Raw genomic sequence first — 10703 nt, 5'->3', positions numbered from 1 at the left:
ATAACGGCGGGGGTATTTTTTATCCCAAAATGTAATGGAGGGTATAAGTGATCTATTTCGCGTAGTTCAGAGGCAAATTTGACCCTTTTCCGTATATTTTATCATCGTCTTCAATGAAAAACCCTAAGCAGCACATCAGGGAGCTGAGTTTTGCAGTTTAGGGTTTATTACAGTCTCTAATGGCTCCCGCAAAAGGTACATGTTTGAATCTCCTATTTTTCTCATTTGATTTATAATTTTAACTCCAATTAGATATACATTTTAGATTGTGTTCAGTAATAAGCTTCATATGTTGTTGGAAGCTTGAACAAAAGTAGTTTAATGGCTGAATATTCTACTATTTAGATTTCATTGTTGAGTTTCAGAATTATGAAGCTTGGTTGTGGATGTTAACATATTTGTTGAATAGATGGCTCATTTTATTTGTGGATTTGCTGCATTCCTTTGAAGTTTAAGGGAGTCATAGTTGTAATAATTATATTAAGGTTTGAGTATAAGTGATTTCTTTTTATTGTTTTTTGAGCTGAATGTGTATCGTAAACAACCTCTCTACCTTTTCAAGTTAAGGTTACGTGTCCTTCCTAGACCCTACCTGTGAGATTACATTGGGTTTGTCATTTTTGTTTGAATGCTAAGTGATAGAGGAGCAAGTTCCACCTAGAAATTTCGCAGGATTTTGGATTATATAGGATATGTTTTCGAGATAATGGTAGTGGTTGTCTATGCCAGTTTGTTCGACGAATGCATAGTATTTAGGCAAAGGGGATGTTAGGTAATGTAGGTTGTTGAAGAATCAAAACTGATTTGCTATATAAAATGGAACTATCAATGAACTTCCTATAGGTAGTTGCAGTTAGAAATCAGGTAAGATTTTGGCTTATGCTTTAAAGGATTTTTTTAAGATTATGGCGGCGGATTTCTAGGCCAGTTTGTTTGACTAATCCATAGGCTACCTATCTAGTTTTGGGCAGATGAGGATGGGACATATGCTTAGAGCCACAATTATTCATGTTGAGATAGTTAGAGCTAGCTGTAAGGGCAAACGGCTTGGTACTTAACTTGATAACCATGAGCGTTAACCGCAATGATGTGACTTTTTAGGTTTGACTGTAAATTCAGGTGTTAGATTTATATCGTTTACTAGTACTGTTTATCTACCTGGAATCTCGTGATGCAACAGAAACCGAAGTGATGCGAGTTGAAGTATCAAAACTGATTTGCATGAGAAAATTTGATCAATGAATTTCTGTTGCATATATTCCTGCTAGTAGAGATACCTGATCTGTTTTACTTAGTCTGGACTTGGAATTGCCAATGCAGCAGATGTGGTAAAAAAAGGTGACCCCAAAGCTCAAGCTGTCAAGGCAGCCAAGGCTGTGAAGTCGGGATCAACCTTTAAGAAGACGTCAAAAAAGATACGAACAAAAGTTACATTTCATCGGCCTAAGACATTGAAGAAGGACAGAAATCCCAAGTATCCCAGGATTAGTGCACCTGGAAGGAACAAACTTGATCAGTACCAAATTCTGTTGGGTTCTGAAGGGTGATTAGGGCGTCATGCGGAAACTTGCAATTTGAAAATCATATAGTTGATAAATCAGATAACAAAAAACTTATACTAAAAATCAAAATATTATTATATCAAAACTAATATAAAGAAAAAACATTGAAACTTTAGAGAGAATAAATCTCCCCATAAATAAGACTCTTAAACGACTACATTGTGGATGTTATTGTTATTGTGTTAGAAGAAACAAACCTATATTTATAGAGTCCTAAAACCTTTCCTACTAGAAAAGGAGTCCTAAAAGGAGAGAATAAACCAAATATAAAATAATATTATATTTTCCTTTCAAGAAAAGTAAAAACATTTATGGTAATGTTTTGTTTTTCTTTAAAGAAAAATAAATCTTAAATTATGGTAAGAAAATCAGGGCAAAACCCTAACAAATTCTTCAATGTCCTCTTACCACCGAGTCTGCAATGAAGAAAATTGAGGATAACAATACACTTGTATTTATTGTTGACATTCACGCTGACAAGAAGAAGATTAAGGATGCGGTGAAGAAAATGTATGACATCCAGGCAAAGAAAGTCAATACGTTGATCAGGTAAACTACTTTCTTCTTGCTCTATGTTTTTTGCCTTTTTGTTTGGTTAATAGGCACATTAGTGTTCTCTACTTCTCTTAGCCTCGAGTTCTTTAACAGAGAAAGGTAGCTGCACATCTCTATTTCGTTCACCATTCTCCCGATAAGGTTGTAGATGCCTGTGTCCAATAATCTCAAAAGCCTCAACCTTTAAGCTTAGTTTTGTGGTAATTTGTGCATTAAGCAATTTGTCTCATTATTCTGCATCTCCTAGTTTGCATTAACACTTTCATATCTCAGCAATGCTTTAAATTTCCCAGTATTATGCTGTTTCGAACTGTTCAGTCATATCTAAGCTCAATGGGTTTGTTATCCTGGTTCAGGCCTGATGGAACGAAGAAGGCCTACGTGAGGTTGACGCCCGACTATGATGCTTTAGATGTGGCAAATAAAATTGGAATTATCTAAACGCGTTAAATAGTTCGTATTTTCTGAGTATGAGAGTTAACAACTTGTGAATTGAAGGTACCCAAATATTGTTCAGTTTTGACAGTTGAGTTAGAAAATGTACTGTTCCATATAAGACTTCCAAATTATCACTCTTACGGCTCTCACAATGTATTTTCATCATCTTAGCATGAAGAAAGTCGAAGTGATTTACAAAAAAACTAGTTACGGTGAGAAGTTTGTGTTTGATCAATAAATTTTAAGAACACTTTACATACTTAACATCGATATTTGAACTAACGGAGATATTGAAATAGTAATATTTGTATATTTTATAAGTGTAATTTACTCAATTTTCAACTTTACAATTAGTTTTCTAAATTTAAGTTCACGTCCAAATTTCTTTTCAATTTCAATTCAAAATCACCTATCGAGACCTCAAAAGTGTCTAGAAAATATTTTAAAACTAAACAAGCAAAAGACTTGATACATAATTGGTGCTTCAAAGTTTGTTAGGATATTTCATTAAAACACTCCAGTTAAACTCAATTTCAATTAAATATCTCAATTCCTAATAAATATTTCAACTAGAGACTTTTAGTTCAAATTTTGATTTTTTTTGCGTGAATTATCATAAAGTAATTGAGTTAATCATATAAAATATTTTATTCTTTTTAGTTATACATATTTGCCTCAAGTATTAAAAATCCAATCACTTTCTACTTGAGGCAGGTATATAAGAAAAGGAGAGTCATATCTTGTATTATTAACTTAATCATCTTATAAACAAATGAAATGAAGGCAAAAATCTTTTTCAAAACCTGACTTTTATGTTTAATTTTGAATGTGTATAAATAAACACTTAAATTTGTATAAAATTAAATAAATAAACACATATGTTCTATGTGGAATCTTATCTAGCAATTTGCGTCCCACATGTATGCCACATAGGCCTTATGTGCCTATTTGTGTACATGATGTCACACATATATTATGTCACGTAAGTCTTATGTGTCTATTTATGTACATGATGTCACACATATATTATACCACGTAAGTCTTATGTGTAAAATTAGAGCATATAAATATAAAACGAGACTAAATTAAACAACACATTTATGAATTATTATTCAATTGAAGTAAAGCTTAGTTTAAACCCCCCAAAAGATATTATTTTCAGCCTATTCTCTGGTCCACTTTATTACATCATACAAACACCCCAAAAACCTCCTAAAACCCTTCAATTTCAATCCAATTTCCGCCATGAATTCCAACTCCACAACTCCAAATTTCGATAATCTTCTGCTCCAATCGTTAATGGGCAGACTCCAAATCCGTCCTCCTCCTCTTCCTTCATCAAACCCACCATTTCTTTCTCCACAATCACTCGAAGACCTTCTCTTCAACAACCTCCCTTCCGATGAAGACGATGATGAAGAAGAAGATCTAGACTATAACCTTAATGGATCCTCCTCGAAGTCCCAGCTCTCCAGAGAAGAATCCCGGCTTGAAAAACAGATAATCAGAACAATACTTACTGGAAAGATTGATTCATTGAAACCCAATTCGGGTCAGGCTGTTACGATTGGTGAGCATCATATATGTGTCGGGTTTCATGAAGACCCAGGTACGGATTATCGGGTTTGGGAATGGCATGGACATATTATGTTGTTTGATGAGGAAAATGGCTATACACCGGAGTATATTTATGGGAATTATTTTGAAAGAGTTAGTGTTAAGTTGACGAAGAAGAAGAAAGCAGAAGAAGAAGAAGAAGAAGAAGAAGAAGAAGAAGAAGAAGAAGAAGAAGAAGAAGAAGAAGAAGAAGAAGAAGAAGAAGAAGAAGAAGAAGAAGAAGAAGAAGAAGAAGAAGAAGAAGAAGAAGAAGAAGAAGAAGAAGAAGAAGAAGAAGAAGAAGAAGAAGAAGAAGAAGAAGAAGAAGAAGAAGAAGAAGAAGAAGAAGAAGAAGAAGAAGAAGAAGAAGAAGAAGAAGAAGAAGAAGAAGAAGAAGAGGAGGTAGAGGAAGTTGAGAAAGAAGAGAAGGTGGGGAATTTGGGGTTGAAGGAGTTGATTGAATCAGGTGAATCAAATAGTGAGGGGAGGATACTTCGTCGGAATATGAACGCTGGCACTCCAAGGTTGGTAGAATAACACTTTTCAGTCTTCTCAATTTGTTATATAATCTGCTGCTCAGTTTTTATACAGGGGGTTTAATTTACATTCTTTAAGGTGTTTATTTCCAGAAGTTTGGATCTTTTAAAGTACTTTTAGCATAGAAATGATAGCGCAACGAATGCTTTTTTGGGCATTTGAATGATTTTCCTCTTCTTTTAAGAGTATTGGGATTAAGTTAATCTAATTAGAGCTGAATTGATATAGAGAATTTGTATAGGTGACTCAAATAGTTTGGGATTGAGAAGATGTTGTTGTTATTGATATATTTTTCGGTTATGGAGTAATGAATTTAAGCTGCCTTTGAATTAGTTCTTCTCTAAAGGTTGAAAATTTACCAAAGATATGCACTTTAGCAGGTTTAATAGATACGGTCTAAAGAATATGGTTGTTGTTTAGATATACTTGAGCATTGTTATGTTTCTTTTATACCTAAATGAGATTTGATTTCATTAATTCCAATGTCAGCCTCTAAATCATAAATCTTTGCCTTTTCAGTTTGTTTTTGTAAGAAATCAAAAAATATGCCAGCTTCTAAACCTTTTAGTATGAATTTCACTGTTGCCTACGCATTTAGCTGTGATTTTGGAGTTCTTAACGATACTGACTACCAGTTTGCAAAAAACTGCATTTTTGAGACCTGGATGTTTATACACTTGGATGCCAAAGGTTTAGCACGAAACTCACTGCACGGTTGTGTATTTTTTCCCTTGGATGCTAGTTGATTTACTCATATGTATGAAAATAAACTAGTTTCCTGAAAAAAACTCTAAATTCAAAGTGTCGGTTGACCACTATGGTATTGCTGCTCTATAAAGAAGGAAAAACTTTTATTTTATGCCTAGTTCTCCAAGAGGCTGAAGTAGGATGAATAGCATATTGCGCAAGCAACTTCCAACTCTTGGTACTTTTATGGTCCCGTAATATGGTTGTTAAATTATCAGGAATAGGCTGGGATTCGCAAGGTAAACTTTCTATGCAGTACTATGTTATATTAACATGCTCAGCTACCTTTCTAGTAATGCAATAAACAGTGTCTTGAACTCTTAAAATTTACAATAATATTATGGAGTGATACTGCCAGAAACCAAACTTTGAACTCTTCCTGATCCATGTCAATGGAGTATATAACATTGGTTCTCTTAGAAATTATTAATAGGCTTCTGATCAACAGCGTGCACTTAGAGGAACTGTTTTGTTTTTCTTCTCTGTACCCTCAATCAAAACGTCTTTCAATTTTAGAATGTTCAATATTCTTAATACAAAATGGGCCTATTGAGACAGCAAAAGTTTTTATGGACAAGATAAGGATGGTACAAGAAACACAGTACTGTTACCAAAAAGTATACCTATAGAGCAGCACATCTCTTTCTACCATGACTTTTAGAAGACAGTGTTATTGAGGTGATACCTTAGGCTGCAATTCATAGCAATAAAATGTTCTAATGCCATTTCTGTTTTTATGCCATCTCTAAGATCGTAGAAGTGGTGTACATTTTTAGTATTCTTCAGTTTCATCTGATATTCTGATCCTTGAAATGTAAAACTAAGACCAGTAGTTATTTTTAGTAAGTGATATAGCTTTTGTTGCGGGACTAGTTCAATCAGTACTGCTTCTACTTCTCATCATGCTAAAGTATTACAGCTGATTCATTCATAAGAAAGAGTCAAAATGTTGGAACTTTATAAATAAGATAGCTTCAGAGCCTCCCGCATCCTTTACTGAAATCAGCAAACTATCCTAGTAATATTTGTCATTGCTAGAGATTTTCTCGTATGTGTTTATTAATCTGGTTTCATCCTTCCCACATTTCTCTGTAACAGCCTTATCAAGCATTTTGGATACCTCTGTTACTTGCTTCCTGTCTTTCCGTGCTCAGTGCAGTATTCATTCGTATGCTATGCTGTTTTTCTTTGACCAAAGTGATTGTATCTTGTTGCTCGAAGTTGATTTCTGCTTTGTTATTCTTTGGCAGTATTTAATTTAATAACAGTTTTGCTGCGACATATAGGTGTGTTGAATATGACTCTTTGCTCATCTTTATTCTATTCATTTTGATTTAATTTCCATACCTTCATTGGCAGGGTCTAGCTTACAGGCTGGTGAATTTGCTCTTTTGCAACAAAGAGGTGCTCTGCACATTTCGCCTTGGCTGGATGGAGGTTTTTTCATCTTCCCATCTCTAATCTATTTGGTAGTTGAATGGCATACCAAGTAGCTTGGAAAGTTAGGAGAACACAGGCTTCAATTGAAAGTTTAGGAGAACACAAGCTTGTATTGAAAGTTAAGGAGCTCAACGCTGAGCAGCGTGGAGTTGAGACTACTTTTCTGTGATAAGACTCTTCTGTTAAATTCTCAAAGCGGTTGCCCGTGTATATTGGGTTGATCACAGATTATAAGATATTCAATTTCTGAATGTTGATTGTCACTGAACATCTTTTTGGGGTGTTGGTGTGTTGAGTAACATGTTTTTTGACGACTTGTCTCTGAACTAGTTTGAGTATGTTTTAACTATTGATAATACTTTTTACTATGCCATTTTCTGCAGTTCTTTTGTGGAAAGTTTAGCTGATTTGTGTAATCTTACGCTCTGCTGCTTTAGGGGATAGAGTGTTTACTACCAGTTACTTGGTCGAAAAATAACCAAGATATAAAAACTCAGACTCTAGTTCAGACCAAAATGTCCAGACGATCGAATTTTTTTTGACTCATAGTCCCACAAATAAGGTCAGGAGAGTGAGGACTGAGGTGTACGTAGAGAAGTTGACTCCAATGGCCCTATATGACAACATAATTATTGGGGGAAAGAGTTATTTTGAACTAAATCCTACTAAATAGTTTAAGTCAGAGGATCCAGAATCCTTAAACAACATATTCAGAAGTGAACAACTATATTCAAGTACAATACAATATCGTTCAACAAAAATGCTATATTGCAATCAAATATTTCACTAGAGTCTGTGGTCATTGGCCAGTATATGTGATATTGCAATTTGCAATTGAATATTTCATTAAGATGCACGACAGTCTCTGATCATCATCGACCAGTCCAACCAACGGTCTTATTTGTCGTAATCCCAAAATTTAGTGGATCTTGTGGAGGTGGCGGTGGAGCTCTAGGCATACTTGGCTTTGCAGGGTCAACGAAAATTACCCAGCCATCCAAGAACTTGGCGTTCATTCCTTCGCGAGCCTTTTCTGCTTCTTCTATTGTTTCATAAGAAACAAATCCGAACCCCTTTGATCTCCCAGTTGCTCTATCAGTAATTACTTTCGCTGTACATCAACACATAGCAAAAAGATTGGTGACTGTTTATCACAGATGAATCGGAATCTAGCAAAATAAAAGAGAAAGATGAGAAGGAAATTTCTTATTATTTACCTTCAGTAAGACATCCGAATTCTTCAAATGCCTTTTTGAGGTTCTCATCACTAGTGTATCTTGAAAGCCCTGCACCAATGTTGCATCAAAGGGAAAGACAAATGAAAAAGAGCTGAGACCTAAAATGGACCATCTATTCACTTACTTTTAACACTTGCATACAGCAAGTTTCACTATAGTCAATTATTACTTCGTCACAAAGATTTCCCAATTCTGCTTCCTAATATGTGATCCTCAACTATTTTTTTCTTGCTTTGAAATTGTTCAACATAGAAGGGTTGCAAGGAAAAACATATTTAATTATAGGTAAAAATAACGTCTGGGTCTCAACTAGCACAACCTATACATAGATACATCATAAAAGTTAACCATGTAGAGAAGTGCAACTCTAGTAGTATGAGGACAACAATAGCAGCACCTAACACCTGTAAGATAACTTGAACCACCATGACTACTCTAAGAGAATATTGAGGCTTATGTTCTTCTAAACAATATACTTAGGAAACTGAGCCTCCCATAATTTCTCAGATGAACTTTTTAAATTACCAAAGCTTGTCTAACAAAATTTGTACTTATACATGTGCACTATAGTATATTTACACTTATTTTTGAGCCGAGGGTCTATCGGAAACAACCTCTCTACCCTTCCCTTCCCAGACCCCACTTGTGAGATCAAACTGGGGATGTTGTTTTATGTATGTCCTTAGAATTTAGAAAAACAGTTCCTAGCACATGAATTACTAAGAAACTAGCGTCTTTTCAGAAATACTAGGGTGGTCCAGAAGTATGGTCCTAAAATTAATATATCACGCCAAGTTACTTCCTTTTTCCCTAACAACCAAGAAATCTCCAAGTTAAGTGGCACACAGTTCAAAATTTAATTGATAATGGGCCCACCCCGCCACACATCTCTGCTTAATCCCAACTTTTTATACATAGCAGGATTTGAACACATGTTGTGCACCTGACCCACCCGTGATTTTGACTGTAACAAGATTCGAACCCATGATGTGCACCTAACTTACATTACGAGTTGAGCTTGTGCCACCCGACAAATCCCCAAGGCCATGCCACATTATGCTTTCAAGTAATTTAATTCAAATAAAATGCATAACCTTCCAACTTTCATTTCCTTAACTTTTAACCACGTTAAAAAAGAGTATTAAATCTCCTCCGATCTTAGTAGCTCAAATATAAAGAGTGGTGAATCAACCAACAAAACATACTGCATCTACATATGAAATCCTAAATGTATGTGAAAAAGCCCAGTATGTGATTTCCAGGCATAAAAATTCAAAACTAGATTACAATCAAACTAATACTTGCTCTCAATAACTTAAGGTGTCAACTAGGAAGAGGTAGAAGATGGAAATAAAATCCTTGTCCAGAAGACACTGCAAGTGCATTACACATGGATAATCGGCATACTGCCATGCTTGCAGATCACCTAAGAAATTGAGATACTTTTCATATCACTTGCACTTTATAATTTCTCCAAGCCAGTTAATCATAGAAGGCAAGTTTTCTTACAAATCAAAGTTCAAAGCATAACCATTCGGAACTAATAACTTACTGCACTAACTTTCAACAAAACTAGAAACTAGTAATCACCACAGCTTCCACGCATCCAACTCCTTTTCGACGAAAGACCACAAATACAAAAGAAAATACCACAAGCTGATACCGAAAGAATTTGTTTATATGTATCAAAACTAACTCCATACAACATTACAAAAACTCAACCTTTATCTCCTTATATATCTTCATACGAACTGAATGGTTTTTAGTTCTAATGGTGTCGATATCACTAAATAATTTTTTTAAACTGCAAATTACAGAAATTATTCATAACAATCATTCAATAACTATCAGGAAAACAGATTAACCAAATCAGCACAAAAGCAGTACTTTCCTGAATCCAATGAAAGTAACTAAAAATTCAAATTATACTAAATCTCAGAAATATCTTAGACATGAACATAAGTAAAACTATAAGGTAATCACAAGACTTGATGTGTTTATGCACATACCGCTGACAAAAAGCTTTGGACTAGTGAGTGTTGAATTCAAACGAATTGAAGAAAACTGTGATTGAAGAATCGTTGAAGATCCACTGAAAATGCGACGAAATAATGCCATTTTAACAATAAAGTAACGATTGTTGTGAACTGATTGTAGTTCTGGGGATTTTATTGGGGCAAGGGTTTAGGGTTTTATGATAGTTGATAGAAATGAATGGTGAATTGTAAAGCTTAGGGGGTCAATTAGTTGTTTTGATAAAGTAGAGGACCCTCCATGATAAATAATTAAATTAAGCCTAGAAGCTTCGGGAACTGAGTTCTCTCTCCTCCCAATCTGCGTATAATTTGACCAACGTGGATTGTGGTGTTGTAGTGAATCTGTTTCACTCTTAATCAGAGATCTCAGATTAAGAGTGAAAAATTATGTAAGCGCACACCTAATAAGTCCAACTCCTTCTATGCCCCAGGAAAAGGCGAAAAGTAAAGCAATCATCAAGCCAGAGCTGGTTTTACAGCTATCGATTCGCACCCGCGGGTCAAAGAAGACTAATTCAAATTTAGTTAGAGCTCAATGTAAATTTCACACACCA

At 34.9% G+C, this 10703-nt stretch overlaps 3 protein-coding genes across 3 annotated transcripts; 2 read left to right on the top strand and 1 right to left on the bottom strand.

Moving 5' to 3' along the window:
• The first annotated feature begins 103 nt into the window (after nucleotides 1-103).
• Nucleotides 104-2658, top strand: LOC102600627 (60S ribosomal protein L23a-like). Its single transcript, XM_015309487.1, has 4 exons — nucleotides 104-195; nucleotides 1324-1528; nucleotides 1956-2111; nucleotides 2474-2658. Exons 1-4 carry the CDS (start codon nucleotides 180-182, stop codon nucleotides 2556-2558), a joined length of 462 nt encoding a protein of 153 aa, XP_015164973.1. The 5' UTR covers nucleotides 104-179; the 3' UTR covers nucleotides 2559-2658.
• Nucleotides 2659-3699: 1041 nt separating this feature from the next.
• Nucleotides 3700-7044, top strand: LOC102600296 (uncharacterized). The gene is made up of 6 exons (XM_006339225.2): nucleotides 3700-4339; nucleotides 4586-4675; nucleotides 5287-5378; nucleotides 6534-6638; nucleotides 6795-6872; nucleotides 6929-7044. Exons 1-6 carry the CDS (start codon nucleotides 3801-3803, stop codon nucleotides 7042-7044), a joined length of 1020 nt encoding a protein of 339 aa, XP_006339287.1. The 5' UTR covers nucleotides 3700-3800.
• Nucleotides 7045-7567: 523 nt separating this feature from the next.
• Nucleotides 7568-10337, bottom strand: LOC102598320 (glycine-rich RNA-binding protein 6, mitochondrial). Its single transcript, XM_006338976.2, has 3 exons — nucleotides 10123-10337; nucleotides 8093-8161; nucleotides 7568-7986 (listed from the first exon to the last, which is right to left on the bottom strand). Exons 1-3 carry the CDS (start codon nucleotides 10229-10231, stop codon nucleotides 7748-7750), a joined length of 417 nt encoding a protein of 138 aa, XP_006339038.1. The 5' UTR covers nucleotides 10232-10337; the 3' UTR covers nucleotides 7568-7747.
• Between the last annotated feature and the right edge of the window lie 366 nt (nucleotides 10338-10703).

This window comes from Solanum tuberosum, unplaced genomic scaffold, assembly GCF_000226075.1.
Source record: "Solanum tuberosum cultivar DM 1-3 516 R44 unplaced genomic scaffold, SolTub_3.0 scf00008, whole genome shotgun sequence".
NCBI classification, from domain to species: domain Eukaryota; kingdom Viridiplantae; phylum Streptophyta; class Magnoliopsida; order Solanales; family Solanaceae; genus Solanum; species Solanum tuberosum.
This window is presented reverse-complemented; position numbering and strand designations above follow the sequence as displayed.

Bases quoted from the DNA above. Each gene is read 5' to 3' on its own strand.
- LOC102600627 (XM_015309487.1), top strand. The intron at 1,529-1,955 runs GTTGGGTTCTGA...CTAACAAATTCT, and splicing joins CTTGATCAGTACCAAATTCT to TCAATGTCCTCTTACCACCG. The intron at 2,112-2,473 runs GTAAACTACTTT...ATCCTGGTTCAG, and splicing joins AAAGTCAATACGTTGATCAG to GCCTGATGGAACGAAGAAGG.
- LOC102600296 (XM_006339225.2), top strand. From the start codon at position 3,801: ATGAATTCCAACTCCACAACTCCAAATTTCGATAATCTTCTGCTCCAA. The intron at 4,340-4,585 runs AGAAGAAGAAGA...AGAGAAGGTGGG, and splicing joins GAAGAAGAAGAAGAAGAAGA to GAATTTGGGGTTGAAGGAGT. The intron at 6,639-6,794 runs GTATCTTGTTGC...CTTCATTGGCAG, and splicing joins TTTCTTTGACCAAAGTGATT to GGTCTAGCTTACAGGCTGGT.
- LOC102598320 (XM_006338976.2), bottom strand. From the start codon at position 10,231: ATGGCATTATTTCGTCGCATTTTCAGTGGATCTTCAACGATTCTTCAA. The intron at 8,162-10,122 runs GTATGTGCATAA...ACATTGGTGCAG, and splicing joins TCCAAAGCTTTTTGTCAGCG to GGCTTTCAAGATACACTAGT. The intron at 7,987-8,092 runs GTAAATAATAAG...GTTGATGTACAG, and splicing joins ATTCGGATGTCTTACTGAAG to CGAAAGTAATTACTGATAGA.